This window comes from Zootoca vivipara, chromosome 1 (assembly GCF_963506605.1).
Source record: "Zootoca vivipara chromosome 1, rZooViv1.1, whole genome shotgun sequence".
NCBI classification, from domain to species: domain Eukaryota; kingdom Metazoa; phylum Chordata; class Lepidosauria; order Squamata; family Lacertidae; genus Zootoca; species Zootoca vivipara.
In genome coordinates this window covers 132892063-132914912 of record NC_083276.1, presented here as the reverse complement: position 1 = coordinate 132914912, position 22850 = coordinate 132892063, and the positions used below count along the sequence as shown (strand labels likewise).

The window sequence follows — 22850 nt, the reverse complement described above, 5'->3', positions numbered from 1 at the left end:
GAGATATTCTAGTTTGTGCCAAGATAAAAGGCTGACATGTAGAAATAAGAGAAGAAATTTTCCCCAATTCCCAAATGGTAACATTGACGCTGTGTGTGTTTGGGTATGAACTAGTAATCAAAGAAAGAGGGAGAAACTAATAATTATTCACCTGAACAGCTAATAGGGTTATTATTTTAAATGTTCAGCCAGCAAAAAAAAAAAAAAAAAAACAGAAAAATGCACATCTTCCCAGACTATGCCCAATATCAAAGGCTTTAGCCACATGTAAAACTGGAGGCATCTCACCATTCTGTGTTGTCTCCAGCTATCTTAGAAGCAAACACAGGAGGGATTTGGGGCACTATGCAGAAAAGCACTGGGTACTCTTAGTTCAATATATTCATTAAGTAGGGCTCAAAGAGAAAGCATGGGCATCTCAGACAGATTTTAAGAGCTAAAACATCATTTTCTTGTATGGATGACTGTAAAGTGAAAACATTGATTTGTTCTACATGGATTAACTTAATTAAATCTGCACACAACTCTTCATAGGTTTTCACTAACTCCTTAAGATTTAGTGATCTAGGGACAAGAAGCTACAGTTAGAACTGGATATGGAACAACTGATTGGTTCAAAATTGGGAAAGGAGTACGACAAGGCTGTATATTGTCTCCCTGCTTATTTAACTTATATGCAGAATTCATCATGCGAAAGGCTGGACTAGATGAATCCCAAGCCAGAATTAAGATTGCTGGAAGAAATATCAACAACCTCAGATATGCTGATGACACAACCTTGATGGCAGAAAGTGAGGAGGAATTAAAGAACCTTTTTATGAGGTTGAAAGAGGAGAGTGCAAAATATGGTCTGAAGCTCAACATCAAAAAAAACCAAGATCATGGCCACTGGTCCCATCACCTCCTGGCAAATAGAAGGGGAAGAAATTGAGGCAGCGAGAGATTTTACTTTCTTGGGCTCCTTGATTACTGCAGATGGTGACAGCAGTCACGAAATTAAAAGACGCCTGCTTCTTGGGAGAAAGCAATGACAAACCTAGACAGCATCTTAAAAAGCAGAGACATCACCTTGCCGACAAAGGTCCGTATAGTTAAAGCTATGGTTTTCCCAGTAGTGATGTCTGGAAGTGAGAGCTGGACCATAAAGAAGGCTGATCGCAGAAGAATTGATGCTTTTGAATTATGGTGCTGGAGGAGACTCTTGAGAGTCCCATGGACTGCAAGAAGATCAAACCTATCCATTCTGAAGGAAATCAGCCCTGAGTGCTCACTGGAAGGACAGATCCTGAAGCTGAGGCTCCAATACTTTGGCCACCTCATAAGAAGAGAAGACTTCCTGGAAAAGACCCTGATGTTGGGAAAGATGGAGGGCACTAGGAGACGGGGACGACAGAGGATGAGATGGTTGGACAGTGTTCTCGAAGCTACCAACATGAGTTTGACCAAACTGCGGGAGGCAGTGGAAGACAGGAGTGCCTGGCGTGCTATAGTCCATAGGGTCAGGAAGAGTCAGACACGACTAAACAACAACAATCCTCTTTAAATGGTAGTATAATGCTAGTTAGTTGGTACAAGCATCAGCACTCTTCGGTATGTACCTACTGTTCTTGTATTCATTCATTTTAACCACTCTTCAGTCAAAGAACCTGCTTATATAACATAAAAAACACACAAGATGCTATAAATACAAGATGGGGAATGCCAGTGGTACATGTGAAAAGGATCCAGGGATTAGTCAACAGTGTGATGCAGCAACAAAAAAAGCTAATACTATTCTAGGCTGCATCAACAGAAGGATTGTGTCCAGATCAAGGGAAGTAATCACACCACTCTATTTTGCCTTAGTTGGACCACACCTGGAATTCTGTGTCCAGTTCTGAGTGCCACAATTTAAGAAGGATATTGACAAACCGGAGTGAGTGCAGAGGAAGGGGACCAAGATGATCAAGGGTCTGGAAACCAAGCCTTGTGAGCAGCAGCTGAGGCAGTTTGATATTTAGCCTAGAAAAGAGGAGACTGAGAGGAGATGCGATAGTCATCTTTAAATATCTACAAGGGTTTCATATGGAACATAGAGCAAGCTTGTTTTCTCCTGCTCTGGGGGTAGGACTCAAATCAATGGATTCCAGTTACAGAAAGGAGATTACGATTAAACACCAGAAACAGCATTCTGACAGTAAGAGCTGTTCATCAGTGGAATGGTCTCCCTTGGGAGGAAGTGGACTCTCCTTCCTTGGATGTTTTTAAGTAGAAGTTTAATGTCATGGGTTCTTTACATGTAGGTAGCTGTGTTGGTCTGCCGTCGAAACAAAATAAAAATAAAATAGAAAATTTCCTTCCAGTAGCACCTTAGAGACCAACTAAGTTTGTCATTGGTATGAGCTTTCGTGTGCATGCACACTTCTTCAGATACTTTAATTGAACTTCCTGCTTTGCAGGGGATTGGTCTAGATGGCCCTCAGGATCCCTTCCAACTCTTCAATTCTACGATTCTATGAAATGTAGCCCTGCATCCTATCACTCTCCTATGGAAACATGGCTGCTTCTAGATGAACTGTACTATTTTAAAATACTCTCTTCCATGCAAGACGTGAGGTTACAAGGAACCAGGCAGAGGGCCTTCTCGGTTGTGGCGCCCGCCCTGTGGAACACCCTCCCATCAGATGTCAAGGAAATAAACAACTATCTGACTTTTAGAAGACATCTGAGGGAAGTTTTCAATGTCTGATGTTTTATCATCCGCCCAGAGTGTACCCACACATGTACCTACAGATGGGTGGGGAATAAATAAATAAGTAAATATTTTAGAACAAAAATTGCATTACATTTGGTGCTTTTGCTACTGCTGCTGTAGGAACACTGTTTCTGTTTAGCCCTCCCCCTTATGAGATGCCACTCTGGGAGACCACTGACTTTGGGTGAATTGATGTTTTAAAAAGCTTGAAAAGAACATGGTGCATAGTTAGTACCAGAACACAAATTTATCTGGGCCATACACAAAGCTTTCGCAAGTGCTGACTTCACCCACCCTAAAAAGGCCTCATAAATTATGCAGGGTGGGGAAATAAGAGGATTGATTGGTGTCTTTAACTAAAAGACTTAATATAATTTAAAGGATGTAAAAGACTTAAAACTGCCTTATTTGTATTTATAACCTGCTTGCTGGTCTCACACATGGCACTGTAACAACATGATCATGAACTGCCGTATTTTTTTGCTCCACAGGACGCACCTGACCATAGGATGCGCCTCATTTTTAGAGGCAGAAAACAAGAAGGCTGGTGACCGAGGCTTAACTCATTGGCCTAAGCCCGGCATGTCCAAGACATTGATCATGATTGACTCTGAGATCCTGGGACTGATAGGGGTCGCTCGCAGGCTCCTCCTCCCGAAGCCAGCTTGCCTTCGGGGGGGGGGGGGGTTAGAGCTCCGGTGGGGGGGAGGGGGACATGGTGGAGGGGGGGAGGTAGGAAATGCCCACTAGTTCAAATGCAACAAAAGGAATGAGAAAGGAGCCCCCACCGCAACAGCCAGAAAGGCAAAGAACAAAACGCATGGGGGGGAAGCCCCCTTAGCACTCAATGAGTTTGAGTGAGGGAAACCATTGCATTAGCACAAATGAACAAACATACAAGCTCCTGGGACATATGACTTCTATGATCATGGAGCTCCCTCAACCTCAGGTTAGCCTCATGCTCAGCTCATTCCACCCAGCTTGGAATTGGTTGAGGTTTCTCCAGTAGTAACACTTTATATCCAAACCAGCAGTGAGTGCCCAGGCAACTCAAACTTTAAGATGGATTGTTGTTTTGTCATTCAAATAATTATACAAAAGGGCAGGTGTCTCATTTATATTCAGTGTGACTAGCCTCATGGATCCCCTCATTTTCTAGTTTATGATTGGTGGAGAAAGCAGATTTGGGTGAGGCCTTGGATGAAACTGTTGGCAATAAAATCTGGCACACTAAAGCCATTTTCTCTGTATATTTGAGAGAATTCAATAAAAACAGTTCATGCATGTTGACATCCATGTGTCTTGCTAGACAATGGAAGAGGGTGCCTTTAGGCCATTGGGCACAAATCTTCTGGGCACAAAAGCTTAAGAAATGGGAATGGTTATTGGCTGTTCACTGGTCATAGACCAGCTTGACTGATTGTAAAACAGGGACAGAATTGCGCTTTGTGCATGCGCAGAAGCGCCGCATTGTGTCACACGCATGTGCAGATGCAGCGCTTCATGTTGCAGCCTTTTCATGTTGCGAATGGGCCGCCGGAACAGATCCCATTCGCAACATGAGGTACCACTGTACCATAGGTGTGAATAGAATTGTGAAATACTGCTAAACCATTCATTTCAAAAGAAACATTCTCTTTGGCAATTAAATCTACTTGTATTGGAACCTTTGGGACAATTTTGCATTCATACACTGAACTGGATAGCACTGTGGGCAATGCTCCACATTGTTCAACATCGCTTGTACCTGACACAAAACCTGAACACTACTAATGATTAAATCAAGTTTCATCTCCTCTATTGTTGGTTCCATGATTAACTGTTCTAAATTTGTCATTTTGTCTTGGCCTATGAAACAATATATTCACTATATTGTTGTTCACTGTGTTCATAACTGTTGCAATGCTACAATTATATGAAAAGTTTTCAGCAGATTAGAACTTTCACTGATTTGGAGACGAATCTGCGTACAGGGGGGAGGTTCAAAAGGTATTCACATGATGCTCAGAGAACCATCTGCACCTAAACATTGTCAAGACAAAGGAGATGGTGTTGGACTTTTGGAGGAAGAGAGGGGAGCTAACCCTGTTGTATATCGGGGGGGCTGTGTGGAGAGAGTCTCTTCCTTTAAATACTGGGAGTCCATCTTAGTGAAGACCTAACTTGGAAGGTCAATACAGCCCAGGTGGTTAGGAAGCCCAGCAGAGACTTCATTTCCTTAGGGTCTTGCGGAAGAACAAGGTTGGACAGCAACTGATGATTTCCTTCTATCGGTCCACGATAGAAAGTGTGCATTACGGTGTGGTATGCTGGTTTGACAGCCATGGACAGAAAGTCACTACAGAGGGTGGTGAAGACAGCACACAATATCATGGGCTGTCTCCTGAGTCCTAAACGTTAGGGGGGGGGACCGTTGCCTCAGAAGAGTGAGGAACATTCTCAGGGATGACTCACACCCTGGCCAGCACCTTTTTAATCTCCTCCCCTCGGGCAGGAGATATAGAAGCATGATAAGCCGCATCAACAGGTTGAAGAACAGTTTCTACCCATGGGCCGTGAGGCTGCTGAATGGAAGACAGCAACATTGCAGCTGCCGTTTGGAGTTGGTGGTTGTGCGACAGCACCCAGAGTGAAAAAAGGACTGAGAGATTGTGGGGGGGGAGGGGGGCTCGTTTAATCTCACTGTAAACAAGTGGTGCAGTGACAATAAAGTATTTCTATTTCTATAGTAAAAATATAGATATAGAAAGGTAGCAAAAGTTAAAGGGAAAAATATTGGTATCTTAGCATGTGACCAAACAAAGAAGTATGCCACTATGCTTTCTTATTTTAAAACATCACAATTAACTTATACAGTGGTACCTCGGTTTACAAACACAATTGATTCCGGAAGTCTGTACTTAACCTGAACCGTACTTACGGTAACCTGAAACGAACTTTCCCATTGAAAGTAATGGAAAGTGGATTAATCCGTTCCAGACAGGTCCGCAGAGTACTTAAACTGAAAGTACTCAAACCGATGCATACTTAAACCAAGGTATGACTGTACATGCACAAACTTATAATTATACTTATTATTATTAGAATTATTAGAATTTTTATATCACCCTATACTCAGAAGTCTCGGGGCAGTTCACATTATATTTTTATGTAGATATTGGAAATCTTATTGAAAAATGGAGTCAGAACCTCATAGCTTATCCTGAGTAATACTATGAGATAATTCTATTCTTTCTCTCATACCTTTTACATCACTTTACTATAACCAGTGGAACTATAACATCATATCCCCAGGCAGATGCATTCTCGTAACTGTCATTTCAGTGTCTCCCCCCCCCCCCCAATCTCTATCGTTCTTCCTTCCTTCCTTCCTGAATTACTGAATTGGATGTTTAGCCTGGAAAAGATGAGATTGAGAGGAGATGAACTAGCAATCTTCAAATATCTAAAGGCCTCTCACATGGAAGATGGAGCAAGCTTGTTTCATCCTGCACCAGAGGCTAGGACCGAAACCAATGAATTCAAGTTACAAGAAAAGAGATTCAAAATTAAACATCAGGAATAACTTTCTGACAGTAAGAGCTGTTTGACAGTGGAATGGACTCTCTTGGGAGGTGGTGGATTCTCCTTCATTGGAGGTTTTTAAGCAGAGGTTGGCCATCTGTGATTAATGCTTTAGTTGAGATTCCTGCATTGCAGGGGGTTGGACTAGATGACCCTTGGGGTCCCTTCCAACTCAACAATTCTATATGATTCTATATCCAGCCAAACACATATTCTCAGAACAGCTACTTGCTGTGGTGTGGGATATTTTGCGGAATTTTTCGGACACACTTGACATTATTTTAGTATACATGCATTGCATAACACCCATGAATTGCAAACCAATGCACTGGAGAATGTCCCAAATATGTGTGAAGAACATCCAGACATTTGAAAGCACCCCTGGATATTTTTCCACAGAAGCTAATACACCTCTATATAATAAAAGAATAAAATATAAGCTAACCAACCCACATTTTCAGAATATGGAAAAGAACAGCCTAGTGGGAGCCAAGAGTCAAGGTGACAGGAAAATCATCCAGACTTTGATACCACAAATCCAAGTAAAGTCAATCTGCATAGATTACTATCACAAATATTCCAACATATTTGCAAAACCTGAGGTGTCAAGTGTTTATCTAGGTATCATCACATGCTGTCAAGCTAAGAATAGTAAGTAGAATGCAGTAGTGCGTGAATGAGGGCATTTTAGTAGAAGGGTGGAGTGCTAATATTATTATTTTCAAATTATAAAGGCAGGAATGAAACTGAAATGTGTAAAGCCAAGCATTCCAGTACCTATTTTAAGCATCCTCCATTCCCTTTTCTTTTTCTATGTAGAAACTCTTCTGGGACCCCACATTTAAACTCTTCCCTGGTCTCCTTGCTGGCCCTAGCAGGACCAATTTGGCCAGTTAGCCCTGGCGATCACTTGATGTTTACTCAGCTGGGTTCGCCCCCCCCCCAAAAAAAATGACCCTGAATTTTTGAATTTTATTGACATTGATGCTGCAATTATGCTGTTTTTAAGCTGTTTAAGTCGCATTTTAATCAATGTTTTATATTTGCTGTTAACCGCCCTGAGCCCGGTTTTTAAACCGGGAAAGGTGGGGCATAAATAAAAAATTATTATTGTTGTTATTGTTATTATTATTATTATTATTATTATTATTATGCAAGAACAGGAGTAAAATGTTATGGTGATGTATAGTATCTTTTATTATATACCACTTCCATTTCTATTAAGTGACACTCCTCCATCTTCTGAAGCCACATCTACAAGGAGGTTGGGATTTTCTCTATCGAAATATTACGTTAATCCATGAAACCTGCTGTAAAACATGTCTTATTTTCAGGTCTGACACTTGCCTGAAGCACTGGGGGATTCTCCTCCAAGTGAAGAGGACTAACGAAATCATCCTGACTGCCTGTAGGTAGATGTGGCTCTGCTTTCAAAACCTATTTCAAAGATATTTTGACTGAACCTTGTTGAAACATTTTAATAACAGTTGTCTAAAGCCAACAAAACATTTTACTCCAAATGTTAGCAACAATGATGCAATTTGCCTCAAAAAATTGCAGAATGAACAAATGTTTATTTATCTATTTATTCCTTGCTCTTTGTTAATCTTGTAACTGCCTTACAGCTTCCATTTACAGCATGTGCTTTTTAAAGCTATTACTTTCGCAAAGTGGGTAACACCAACCTAAAACAAAAATTTAAAAATAACAAATCGTAACAAAAAATGTATTAAAAACATCATCAGGGGACAATATAAAACCTAGACTAAGGTGTATGATGAAATCCAAAGTTTTAACTTCTCTTCCAAAAGGCCAAGGAATTTAATGGATCTAATGAAGGGAAATCCACGAAACAGGAGCCACCTCTAAAGAGCCTTCATGGCAGCACTGGTGCTTAGGCCTCCTTGCAAGATCTCAATTACCAAACCCTCCTCACCAACAAGCCCCTAGTTGGAAGGGATGCATTCTGCCCTAGCTGCTGTGCCAGCAGCAGCCACCAGCGCACCAATCCAGCTGCCTCCTACTGGACAACCAGAAAGGATTGGATGGGCAGCAGCATAGAAAGTGCACTCTTGAATGGCAAGAGGAGGCAAGCAGGGAATCCTTCACCCTATGACATCAACTGGACCCTCCTCCAGCCCTGTCTCAAAGCAGCATGGCTTGAATTTGGAAACAAATGGAAACAGCACTGAATACAAGGTGCACTTGCAAAGGAATGACTGAGAGCCAGTTAAATTTGGCACTGTTTAAAGTTGGCCATTAATGCAAGCCATGATACTTTCAGCGGACTCTGAATCCACTTGCAACCTCCTTTTATTTAATTCATATTAAACATCTGAAATAATAAAATATATGATTATTAAATCAAGAAAATATTTAGACATTTGTCACAATCCTATCCTTGCAAGAGATACAGTCCTTATACCCATAATTTGACAAACTTGAGCTGAAAGTGAGTCAGTCACTTGCTATTAGATTTTACTATTCTTGTATAAACAACTCTTGTTCAGGCATTGCTACTCTCTACCCTGTTACCTTTGGGGAATGCTTGTTAGCTGACACATTTCTGATGGTTTTAGAGAGATTCACTTCTCATTCTGTTTTGCATTGGAGGTGAACGGCTGCTGCCCTCATTAGATTTGTTGCCTAACAACTGATTATTCAAAGTTTACTGAAAATCTAGAAGGTATTCTGTTAATTAAGTCATATATGTTTATTATTTAAATGGTATAATTTTTCAGTAATATAGATACTGGAGACATAGTGGAAATATTCAACACATAAAGCCAGAGCATTAAAAGCCAGTTCTTACTATTTATTTATGCCCCAATTTAGAAAGAAAAAAAGGGAAACAGCACACAGCTGCCATCCCCAAAACAGACCTCCCATCTGCCACCCACGATTTGCATGTCACCTTCTCCAGGCTCATTTGTACTTCATTAACTGCCATTGACTTAACAAGATTTATGCAAATGACACCATAGGAGATTGCTAACTCCCACTGCAATCAAGCGATTATGTACGTACAATTCTCCACAGCAATGAAAAATTAATACACGACAAGCCCACTCACTGCTGAGCTGTGCCTCTTGCTTTTATGTTTCTTGTTGTGCACTTTTTGCTTTAATGTGTCCTACTGACAGAGATTTGGCAGAAAATGGAAAACAAGCTTACAAACATGATTCTTGGAAGCTAAAAACAGTTTATATAATCTAGTGCGGGTGGACTCATTTTCTATGAGATCCTACGCAACAAAATCATAAACTGTATACAAACATAAAATATGGGACACAATACAGCAGCAGTAGTTGATTTAAATCATTATTTATGTCACCATGAAAACATACTTTGAATATGTATTTAAAACAAATTTCACATTTCAAATTATTTTTTTCCAACAAGTATACATTCAAACAAATTTGCTATAACAATCAAAACACACCCCAAACTAAACAGACACTTTATATAATTTTGGGATACAATCCAATACTTTTTCTCATCCGGCTATATGTGCAGTAGTTAAGAAAGACTTGCTTGCATATCTGTACACATACAAGAATACTAAGTAAGATCCCCAACCCTGAAGGTCAAGGCTGCAATTTTATTATATTGGCAAGTAATTCCCAATAGACAAAGTGGGATTGAGGATCGGGATATAAGTATCCAGAATTTTTCAGAAGCAAGGGTTTGTATTTACTGGGGAAAACAAAGTTTCTCCATGAGATGGGAAATATATGGCACAGCTGTAAATATTCATACCTTGAGAAATTGTATTGCGCAGTTCAGGTAGTTGGAGGGCATAAAAATAGAAGTACAAGATTATCCATATGGGTTCTGTGTTTGATCTTGACAAGACTCTTTTCAAATCTCATTCTGACTTGGCCTTTACATGACAACAAGATTCTCCCCCACCTTCCAAAAGTGAATAAGAAAAAAAGTGTTTTAAGTTTAGACTATACGAGTATTAACTCCTCCATCAAGCTAAAGCCAACCTGAAGCAGAATTCACCCCTAGAGGGCAAGCATGGGGAGCCTGTGGCCTTTGAGACAAATTAAGCCCTCTAGGAGTCCCCATTTGGCCCATGAAGCCATTTCCCCCAGCCATACAAACCTGTAATTCATCTGATGTGATATGACATCAGATGCATGTCAAGTAAAGCGGCAGCTGCAGAGTAACAATTGTGAGCCCAATTGTGTGCCTTAGAGCGAGCACCTGATTGTTCCTTTGCAATTTGTGGGTTATATTTGGTGCCATTTACAATTGGCACCAAATGCAAGCTGTGCTGCCAGGGTCAGATTCAGCTGGGAGCTCCCAAACGAAGCAGCAGCACAACCTGCTTTTGTTGCCAAATTTAAATGACAATGAAGGTTAGCCACACTTATGAAGGAAAAATTAGGAGCACTGCTTCAACTGTGGGCTGGATAAACTTGACATCAAATGACCCCCACCCACCTTTGAAATGTGGTCCGTGTGGAGATTGGCCACAAGTAGATCTGACCCACCAGCTGAAAAGGGTTCTTCATCCCTGCCCTAGGGTAGAATTGGTCCCTGCAATGCACACAGCAATACACTGGAGGTAGAGGGGACCCTCTACAACAGTGCCTCCCAGACACTAACAATGCCTACTAAGGCACCATGTGGAAATTAAAATGAGATTTCAGAAAGCTAAAGCTAAACTTAATTTTAAAAAAGTAGGTATCAAAACATACCTGCAGGAAGGGAATCATTTTCATAGAATCATAGAGTTGGAAGAGACCACAAGGGCCATCCAATCCAACCCCCTGCCAAGCAGGAAACACCATCAAAGCATTCCTGACAGATGGCTGTCAAGCCTCTGCTTAAAGACCTCCAAAGGAGACTCCACCACACTCATTGGCACACTCCATTTAGCCTTCCCTCTCTCACATTTAATGAAGAAATTCTGCAAACAAATGCAAATATTGTCCCAAATTATTGTCTCAAATCACTACAAAGTCAGCCAGCAAACATCTCCCACTTCTCTTGAAACAGGGAATATCTCTCATTTTTCTGTGTTGTGTCACAAGCGCCATCTTGTTTATTCTTTTCTTTATCAAGTCTTTCAAACCAAATAAAGCTGTGCAGTTGATTATTTAATTATAAATAGAAGTCCTTCTGTACTCCTCAAAATAAATTAGGTTTCTTAACGAGACTTGGCATAGCAAACCAATTGTAAGTGTTGAGAAGAATAAAAAAGAACATACCAATCCTCCGTAATCCATGCAAACACCATGCTGAGAATCTTTTTGAAGTCCGAGCTGAAACGCCAGAGGCTGTACAATTTTGCAGGTTTTTTCTCAGTTTTCTTTGGGCCAGACTATGTCTGTTTATTGTCCAAATCTGATTATTGTATCAAACAGATATTCCCGGCTATGAGAGTGACTTCGGAGAGTGCCAGCCATGTTGTGTTCTGGGACCCAGTGTCCTGCCTCTTGCACAATGCAAGCTGCCAATCTTGGACAATCTGCGGGTCTATGAGACAGTCCTCCCCCACCCTGGGGACTCTGCCAGGGCTAATTACCTCCATATCAGCCCTGAATTACTGGCACGGCTGGGGTCCGATGGGAGTCAGCCATTTCTCACCGCCGGAAACAGGAAGCCAGTTGAGTATGACAGTTCATCCTTGGACATCTTCCCTATAAAGAGCAGTGCAAAACAGGGTTGTGTTCATACCCAAACTTTCTTTGGCATATTCTTCTCCCTGTTGCTTTCACATGCCTTCAGCTTGACCAAAGGCGATGTGTACTGTCATTTGAGGAGCAACGGGGTCTGTTCAACCTGGCATGTCACTGGGCCAAGACAAGTGTGGCGGGCATTATCCAATAGATGATGTTTGAAGATGACACAGTCTTGACAACACACTCCCAAGGAAGCTCTACAGAGACTTATCAACATTTTTACACAAGTCTGCAAAAGGAATATGTACTTTTCTTCATAGCTGTACCAAATGACAGTAACACGCAATAATAAGAAATATAATTTTGCTCAAACATGACAGTTCAAGGCACTCTTTAGAAATATGATTCAATAAAAATGTTTACCAACCTGAAGATCCTGCCTGTTCAAATGTGTTTCTTTGGTCATCTTCATCACAGCACTTCTCCTGATGTTGCCTCATTTGGGCCACCAGGCCTTGCATTTCTTTGTTGCAGTGTTTGCATTTTGCACGCATGCCTGCCTTACTGATAGGTAAAGGAACTTCATTAAAATATTGCCAAACTGGGTCTCTTTTACCGCCGGCTGCCATTATAGGTTTTTTCCTCCAAGGAAAGAATGTGATAAACCTCAGGTCATCCACACAAAAAGATCCAAAGACTTGTCTGTCTGTGGCTGTGCAGTATTGTGCTCAGAAAGTTTCACTTTCATTTTGTACTGCTTGTCTGCTTGCCCCTTCCTCCTCACACTTCGTTTCACTTTCTTCTTGTGCAGGTCTATTCCACTCCAAACAATCAGAAAAATATTGTTTCTATTCTATTTACTGAACTTCTTGAAACTGAAGGGGTTGATTCTGTATTCATAGGTTTGTAGAACAATAGGATTAAGGTCTTTTTCTCAACTCTGTTCATAGAATCATAGAATCATAGAGTTGGAAGAGACCACAAGGGCCATCCAGTCCAACCCCCTACCAAGCAGGAAACACTATCAAAGCATTCCTGACAGATGGCTGTCAAACCTCTGCTTAAAGACCTCCAAAGAAGGAGACTCCACCACACTCCTTGGTAGCAAATTCCACTGCCGAACAGCTCTTACTGTCAGGAAGTTCTTCCTAATGTTGAGGTGGAATCTTCTTTCTTGTAGTTTGAATCCATTGCTCTGTGTCCGCTTCTCTGGAGCAGCAGAAAACAAGCTTTCTCCCTCCTCCATATGACATCCTTTCATATATTTGAACATGGCTATCATATCACCCCTTAACCTTCTCTTCTCCAGGCTAAACATACCCAGCTCCCTAAGCCGTTCCTCATGAGGCATCGTTTCCAGGCCTTTGACCATTTTGGTTGCCCTCCTCTGGACACGTTCCAGCTTGTCAGTATCCTTCTTGAACTGTGGTGCCCAGAACTGGACACAGTACTCCAGGTGAGGTCTGACCAGAGCATAATACAGTGGTACTATTACTTCCCTAGATCTAGATGCTATACTCCTATTGATGCAGCCCAGAATTGCATTGGCTTTTTTAGCTGCTGCATCACACTGCTGACTCATGTCAAGTTTGTGGTCTACCAAGACTCCTAGATCCTTTTCACATGTACTGCTCTCAAGCCAGGTGTCACCCATCCTGTATTTGTGCCTTTCATTTTTTCTGCCCATTTCTCCTTGTTAAAATTCATCTTGTTTGCTTTGGCCCAGTTGTCTAATCTGTTAAGGTCATTTTGAAGTGTGATCCTGTCCTCTGGGGTATTAGCCACCCCTCCCAATTTGGTGTCATCTGCAAACTTACTCAGGATGCCCTCAAGCCCATCATCCAAGTCATTGATAAAGATGTTGAATTAGACTGGGCCCAAGACAGAACCCTGTGGCACCCCACTAGTCACTTCTCTCCAGGATGAAGAGGAGCCATTGATGAGCACCCTTTAGGTTCGGTCAGTCAGCCAGTTACAAATCCACTGAATGGTAGCATTGTCTAGCCCGCATTTTACCAGCTTCTTTACAAGAATATCATGGGGCACCTTGTCAAAGGCCTTGCTGAAATCAAGATAGGCTACATCCACAGCATTCCCTTCATCTACCAGGCTTGTAATTCTGTCAAAAAATGAGATCAGATTAGTCTGACATGACTTATTTTTCAGAAACCCATGCTGACTTTTAGTGATTACAGTTTCTTTCTAGGTGCTCACAGAACATGTTATAACATTTTTGTTCATGTTATAACATTTTTGTTATGAAGAAGAGGCATATGATCTCTGCTGAGTCAAATTCAGTTTTGAGAACTGCAAAAGTAAACCAAGCATCTGTGATAATATCTTGTGGGCAGAGAAACTGCCCAATAGCCTTACAAAAACCTCTGGAAGAGCACAACATTGTGAATGGATTAATGGAATTTATTTACCAAAAAAACATATACAGCCTTATTCTACATAATTAAAAAACTAATCTTTATTTCATGATGGAATAACCTTTGGATGGTAATATATTTTCCTCAAAAAGCATTTTATTTTAAAAAATCAAATTTTAATTTAAAAAATCCGATTTAAATTAAAAAAAATCTGTTTTTTTATTTTTTGTTTTTTTAAAAATCATTGATTTTTATCCACCCTGGCTGCAACAAAACATGTCTCTTCTGCATAGGTCTCTTAAAATCACAGCAGACACTGAAACCTTCCAACAGTTTGACTTCACCCCCAAAGGCTTACTCCTCCATTGTCTCCCAAGACAAAAGAAAGGGCACCAACCAAATTTTGGGAGCTTTTATGGAACACGCAATTCTGCCTTGAATATATACCCCAGGCAACTTTCAAACCGCATCCAGCCACTGGCTCAAATCAGACAATGTCTTCAGATTTGAAAATTACACAAACTGTGACAAGAGCTATTTTGTTTTCAAACCATCATTTGAAATTAATATTTAGTTTTTATGTACAACACTTGCCTGGATAAGCCCTATCACAATAGACTTCATTGAAACATCCACCTCTTCCGATACGTTTTAAAAAGAGAAAATGCTGTGGCTTTAGACAGGTAACCAGATTGGTTAGTAGCATCCAGTCTTGTCCACTGCCCACTTACTCTAAATCTATCTCACTGACATATATGAGTATTCTCTGCAGTGTGTGGGTAGACTCCTAGAACCCTGGCCCACAAATACTTGCTGTGTCTGGAATTTTGAGAAAAATATGTTTCCAGCCCTGTCTATACAGAACTGTTAACATTCAGGTGCTGGGAAGAAGCCACCGTTTATTTAGTCAAGGTTATGCTATATAACATTACAGGAAGTGTAATTTTGTTCATGAAATTTCATGTACTAGTTGTAACTTACTGGAAAGCATTGGAGCAGTTTTATAGCTGACTTGATGTTAAATTATTTTTTGTGCATCTGCAGCTAGACAGAGGGGTGGAAACAGGGAACGCAAAGATTCACAACAATTTCAAACATAGCCCTCTTATTTGGCAGCATTGCTGCAGGAAAGCATATTTTAATGACCGTATTTTGTTAGGAATATGTTTATATGAACACTCCTATATGTACCAGTAATTATATATGTCTTCACAAACGTGAATCACATTTCAATTTACAAAGTAACATGTAAGCATTCTATTCACAGCCCTAGATAAATGAAAACTACGTAAGTTTTTTTTGTTTTTTGATCAAGTAATTAAAAATGTTGAGATCGGCATATATAACCACGAAGGCAGAAAACTTAGAAATATTTGATATATATCAACTAACAAAAAACACACATTGCATTTGGTGGTGGCTTAGCAGGAAGAATATCTTGGTCTCACGGCAAACAGCTCAATGGCAACTCAGCTCAGCAGCACATCTTTTTCTTTTAAGCATCAGCATATATGATGAACATGCTTTGTGGGAGTCAAAATAATAATGAGAGAGATTGTTAAATGTCCAGAGTTGGCACTGTTGTTCTTTAGTCGTTTAATCTTGTCCGACTCTTCATGACCCCAGAGCACGCCAGCCACTCCTGTATTCCACTGCCTCCCACAGTTTGGTCAAACTCATGTTCATAGCTTTGAGAACACTGTCCAACCATCTCGTCCTCTGCCGTCCCCTTCTCCTTGTGCCCTCAATCTTTCCCAACATCACGGTATTTTCCAGGGAGTATTCTCTTCTCATGAGGTGGCCAAAGTATTGGAGCCTCAGCTTCAGGATTTGTCCTTCCAGTGAGCACTCAGGGCTGATTTCCTTCAGAATGGATAGGTTTGATCTTCTTGCAGTCCATGGGACTCTGAAGAGCAGGCATCCCCAAACTGCGGCCCTCCAGATGTTTTGGCCTACAACTGCCATGATCCCTAGCTAAGAGGACCAGTGGTCAGGGAAGATGGGAATTGTAGTCCAAAACATCTGGAGGGCCGAAGTTTGGGGATGCCTGCTCAAGAGTCTCCTCCAGCACCATAATTCAAAAGCATCAATTCTTTAGCGATCAGCCTTCTTTATGGTCCAGCTCTCACTTCCATACATCACTACTGGGAAAACCATAGCTTTAACTATACAGACCTTTGTCGGCAAGGTGATATCTCTGCTTTTTAAGATGCTGTCTAGGTTTGTCATTGCTCTTCTCCCAAGAAGCAGGCGTCTTTTAATTTTGTGGCTGCTGTCACCATCTGCAGTTATCATGGAACGCAAGAAAGTAAAATCTCTCACTGCCTCCATTTCTTCCCCTTCTATTTGCCAGGAGTTGACGGGACCAGTGGCCATGATCTTCCTTTGATTTTGAGCTTCAGACCATATTTTGTGCTCTCCTCTTTCACCCTCATTAAAAGATCCTTTAATTCCTCCTCACTTTCTGCCATCAAGGTTGTGTCATCTGCATATCTGAGGTTGTTGATGAATGATCAGGCACTCCCATTTCTTTAAGAACTTGCCATAGTTTGCTGTGGTCGAAACAGTCAAATGCTTTTGCGTAGTCAATGAAGCAGAAGTAGATGTTTTTCTGGAACTCTCTAGCTTTCTCCATAATCCAGCACATGTTTGCAATTTGGTCTCTGGTTCCTCTGCCCCTTCAAAATCTAGCTTGCACTTCTGGCCACTGCTAAGTTTTCCAAACTTGCTGGCATATTGCGTGTAGCACCTTGAGAGACATTATGGACCTGCATCATAAACACCTTATTGGACAATTATTGGTAGCAGCAAGACTAATGATAGCCAGATATTGGAAACTGTTGAAGGATGCCATGCTGTCTTCATGCTACAATAAAATCTGGCAACAATTGTTAGCAAAAAAGGTAGTCAATAGAACAGAACAGAATAGTACCAATAAAATAAAATAAAAAATATTAAAGGGAATGAAAACACAAAACACCTCTTCAATAACTAGAACCCCTTTAATATGTACAGCAGGGGAGATGACAGGACCCCCGTCACAATATAGATACAGTGTGTGTGTGTGTGTGTGTGTGTTTATGTATCTCCACTGTTATTAGATGTTATGAAAACCAATTTAACTTTGATTTTGTTGAAATATAGTGCTTGCTATGGACAAAAAAAGTACTCCAACAACAAAAAACCAGCAACAGAGGATAAATAAGATTTTAATAAATAATACAGTTTGGATTGGCAACAAAATGCTGCCCTTGGAGAGCAAGCTCTCTATTCAGAATCTCAACGACTCCATTCCATTCTCCTACCAGCAGGTTTCCCTTCCATCTCTAGCACTAATCAGTGACAGTCTTCACTGGGCTGTTTTAGGAGCTCCCCCCCCCCCCCCAATCGCTTAGAATTTCTGCCTAAGGAATGTTTGGACTTCTGCAAACCTTACGGGAGGGCTGTCCCAAGCACCCTCAGGGCTCACTCCTGGGCAATGGTGATACAGTTTTGATTATGTGAACAACAGCACTCATGGACTGAAAATCAGTAATAGAGGAATCATAGAGTTGGAAGAGACCACAAGGGCCATCCAGTCCAACCCCCTGCCAAGCAGGAAACACCATCAAAGCATTCTTGACATATGCCTGTCAGGCCTCTGCTTAAAGACCTCCAAAGGAGGAGAGTCCACCATGCTCCTTGGCAGCAAATTCCACTGTCGAACAGCTCTCACTGTCAGGAAGTTATGCTTAGGTGGAATCTTCTTTCTTGTAGTTTGAATTCATTGCTCCGTGTCCGCTTCTGTGGAGCAGCAGAAAACAACCTTTCTCCCTCCTCTATATGACATCCTTTCATATATTTGAACATGGCTATCATATCACCCCTTAACCTTCTCTTCTCCAGGCTAAACATACCCAGCTCCCCAAGCCATTCCTCATAAGGCATCGTTTCCAGGCCTTTGACCATTTTGGTTGCCCTCCTCTGGACACGTTCCAGCTTGTCAGTATCCTTCTTGAACTGTGGTGCCCAGAACTGGACACAGTACTCCAGGTGAGGTCTGACCAGAGCAGAATACAGCGGTACTATTACTTCCCTTGATCTAGATGCTATACTCCTATTGATGCAGCCCAGAATTGCATTGGCTTTTTTAGCTGCTACATCACACTGTTGAGGCAAAAGGAGCAGATATCTTGGCTCCTATCTGCCAGCCTACAAACTCACAGCCACTTGTTTTATATGACCATCAAGTAAAAGGGGTGAGCTGCTGGCCCAGATGGGGTGCTGGGAATAGTGATAAAAAAAATTGTGCCGATCAATTAGCAGGGGTCTTGATGAGGATTTTTAACATCTCTCTGCAAACCGCTTGTGTTCCAACATGTTTGAAAGCGGCCACCATTATCCCAGTCCCAAAGAAAACAGCAATTAACTGCCTAAATGATTATAGACCCATTGCATTAACATCTGTAGTAATGAAATGCTTCGAGAGATTGGGCCTTCAACAACTTAGAACATGTTTTCCACTGGACTTTGATAAACACCAGTTCGCCTAAAGGAGAAATAGGTCAACAGATGATGCCATTGCTACAGCTTTCCACCTTGCAGCGAGTCATCTGGAGAGACCAGGGAATTATGTCAGAATGCTGTTTACTGATTATAGCTCAGCTTTCAATACCATCCTTCTGGACATTCTCATTGAAAGTTAAGGGACCTGGACCTTTCCTCTAACATCTGTGATTGGATTAAAGACTTTCTGAGAGACCAGACACAAAGAGTGAGGATTGGGCCTGTTACATCTACCTCTTTGAAGCTCAGCACTGGCACTCCACGGGGATGTGTGCCAAGTCCATACCTGTATTCGTTGCATATGTATAATTGCATTTCTTCTAACCCATCTACTGCAATTACATGTTTGCTGATGACACCACAACGGGTTTAATTACAGGCGGAAACGAATCTGCGTACAGGGGGGAGGTTCAAAAGGTATCCACATGGTGCTCAGAGAACAATCTGCACCTAAACATTGTCAAGACAAAGGAGATGTTGTTGGACTTTCGGAGGAAGAGAAGGGAGCTAGCCCCGTTGTATATCGGGGTGGGTGGGCTGTGCAGAGAGAGTCTCTTCCTTTAAATTCCTGGGAGTCCATCTTAGTGAAGACCTAACTTGGAAGGTCAATACAGCCCAGGTGGTTAGGAAGCCCAACAGAGACTTAATTTCCTTAGGGTCTTGCGGAAGAACAAGGTTGGAGAGCAACTGATGATTTCCTTCTATCGGTCCACGATAGAAAGTGTGCATTACGGTGTGGTATGCTGGTTTGACAGCCATGGACAGAAAGTCACTACAGAGGGTGGTGAAGACAGCACACGATATCATGGGCTGTCTCCTGAGTCCTAGATGTTATCGGGGGAGACCATTGCCTCAGAAGAGCGAGGAACATTTTCAGGGATGACTCAAACCCTGGTCAGCTGCTTGGCGGGCCGAAAAGGTTCCTCTTGCTGTAGCCACAGTAATTGCCGGGTGGGGCAGGTTCAGGACCCTGGCGGTCCATAGTTTGAGGATGATAGCCATGCTGAAGGACTGTTGGGCCAATCTGAGGACAAAGCTCTTGCCAGGGATGAAAAGAGCAGTGCTTGAATCCCTAATTTTGGGTTTCCCAGTATACTGGGAAAGGGCACTATTCACAACAGAGGCAATCTTGACATAGAAATGTGGCATTTCAGACACTCTTTGTAGGAGACACTGGTGCTGATTTTGGCAACAGTTTCAAACAGCTAACAATAAAACTTTTGTTCCGGTATTTGGGCTATTAGTTGTTCTCTAGTTGGACTTGAAAAATCCTGCAATCTCTAAGCCATACTCAGAATTTAAATCACTACAGTCATACCTCGGTTTACAACCGCCTCGATTTACAACCACCTCGGTTTACAAACACCGCAGACCCATCTGGAACGGATTAATTCACTTCCCATTACTTTCAATGGGAAAGTTCGCTTCAGGTTAAGTACGCTTCTGGTTAAGTACAGACTTCCGGAACTAATTGTGGTTGTAAACCGAGGTGCCACTGTACTACGTATTTTGCAAGCCTGTGGTATTTTGCAAGCCTGAATGTGGTATTCAATAAACCACATTTTTGCGCCCCTAAGGGGAAAATAGAAATATGGGGATTACAAAGCACTTTCTGGCCTTAGTGTGAACACAAGTAACATAGCAACTTTTATCCAGGTGCAACTTCACAGACCCCAATGAAACTTTGAAATTATCCTCCAACACATGAGTTTAGGGGGAGATGGGGGGTGTTTAGCCTTTGATAAATCTTCAACCATTTTCAATATTTTAATTTCCAGTCTTTCCCACATGTGTCTTGAGAAAAATTGAGTCTAAGAAGGCTAATTTGTAAAAACCCTCTACAAAGTATATTCTGAAATACTTTACTATTACCATATTATTATTATTATTATTATTATTATTATTAAAATAGTTTTTAGTAACAACATTAGTGGCACACAGAAGATTTGCACTTTTCTACTGTCAAGATGCAAAGCCTGTGACCCTACAGAATTTGCTGGACTACAACTCCTATCAGCTGGGCCTGATGGAAGCTGTAGTCCAACAACATGTGGAGGGCCACAAGTTATTACAGGTTAATTTGCCTAAATTATCAAGGAAACATGACAAATGTTTATGAGAAGGCACACTACCTAACTTATTTGCCACAGGAAACTTTCCAAGCAAGTTAATGGGGAGCAAGGGCATTGACTTCAACGGTCAAGTTATCACAGCCAAAAAAATCTCAAAATGCCCAAGTATCATAAATATGTTGAACTGATGTACAGGCCAAAAATTATGAATCCTAAGTTTTGTAACAGACATGCTCTCTCTCTCTCCACACACACACTCAGAGAGAGTGATTACTCAAGTGAACCTGCACTAGTCAAACAAACCAAAACAAATCCTCAATTTCAAATCCTGTAGTGTAACGAGGAAGTTTAATTAAGGCCACATACTATGACTGTAAATGTTCTCCTATATAACAAGGTCTAAATGAAGTTACAATTCTTTCATTAGCAAATTACAAACAAGAGCGCACAGCTGATACACCAGCTATGATTATCACAACTAATTGCCTCGTTGTTGCAAACCAGCCTGGAACAGTGTTCAGATGTCCTTCTGCAATAGCAAATGAGGGCCACATCAGGCTATTTCTGTGATCACAAGGGGCTCTTGTACAGCGATCTGATTTACCCATGTCGACTGGCAGCAAACGGCCCAATCAAAGCCCTCTCTACAAAGGCAGGCTTTGAAGCCAGCTCAGCCTAGAAGCACGCTCCATATGCAGGCCAGCAGACTGCACTTCATTAGGCCTGTTGTCACATTTTCCCTCTTCTTATTCTAATGATCCTATTTTAATACACATAGGAACCTCTCCTAATTGATGTCAAGTGAGTGACTTCAACATTCATCACCACAGTACATCAAACGAATCTTGGCACACAGGCCCAGCATCATGGTGTTTAAGACCTGAGGTGTGTTTCCAACTACAGGAAAACGTGTGTGTGTGCGTAGGCCTGTGTGCATACACGCACACACACACAAAAGGATATACCTGTTTAATTGGGATTGCACGACCGCTTCCAATACTATCTGCTCTGCTCTCCAATCCTTTCTTCTCTTTGTCTGGGTCGCTCCCTTTCCGAGACTGCAAGGCAAAAGCAAAGTTAACAGTGTTATTAATAACACCAATTCACATATTTTCCCATATTCACATTTGAAATTTAAAAAGTTGTTTTAACACACCAGAAGATAGATCAAAAGACGTAATTAAAATATTACCTACATATTAATATTTAAGCTTTTAAATGGCTCAGCAGCATCTCCTGTGAATTCAATACAGACACCAGAAAAGCTAACAGGAAATTGTGTGGCTTTCTACATAGGCAACTCCTTATACAAGTGTATATACTTAATTATCATCTGATGGGATTTTAAAAGGCTATTAACTACTCAGCAGTGTAATTTTATGGATTACCTTCATTGGAATTAAATTTCATTAAATTTCCTCTTTTACTACTTTCGAATGATAGCATCAAAGTCAAACCAACAATGCTTGGAAAACCAAGCTGCTTTGACAAGCATAAAAGTGGCAAATGCTAATCATTCTTTTCTGCATACCTCTCTCACTATAAAGATCAATGGATAAGATACAATAAAGCTTTCCTTAATAAACAAAAGGCTACTGTATCTTAGTTGCGGGTAATTTAAAACAGAACAAAAACAAAACGCAAGTACTATCTATTTTAAAGCATTTCATGGGGTAAGAATCATCCTGCTTGCTTTTACACAGCTGTGAAACAAATACACACAATCTTATTTAAATAGAACTTCCTACCCTCCTCCTTTATTGTGAGATAAGTAAATCTACATGTGACAGATTTATTTTATTATGAGCAAGACCTAAAAGTCATCCCCCTTAATAACTACGCTGACAAGTGACAACTTCACTCCATTACTTTTCAGTGGGAACATTACTCACGCAATATTGAAAATGGGGAAACATTTTCATGTGCT

At 41.2% G+C, this 22850-nt stretch overlaps 1 protein-coding gene across 4 annotated transcripts in view; it reads right to left on the bottom strand.

Annotated features, from left to right (window-relative positions):
* AGAP1 (ArfGAP with GTPase domain, ankyrin repeat and PH domain 1) overlaps positions 1-22850 on the bottom strand; it is a 378138-nt gene that overhangs the window by 211158 nt on the left and 144130 nt on the right. For all 4 annotated transcript variants that reach the window (XM_060282347.1, XM_060282348.1, XM_035139158.2 and 1 more), the window contains one exon: positions 21889-21981. In XM_060282347.1, coding sequence (XP_060138330.1) covers positions 21889-21981 — 93 coding nt within the window. The remainder of the gene's footprint in view (positions 1-21888; positions 21982-22850) is intronic.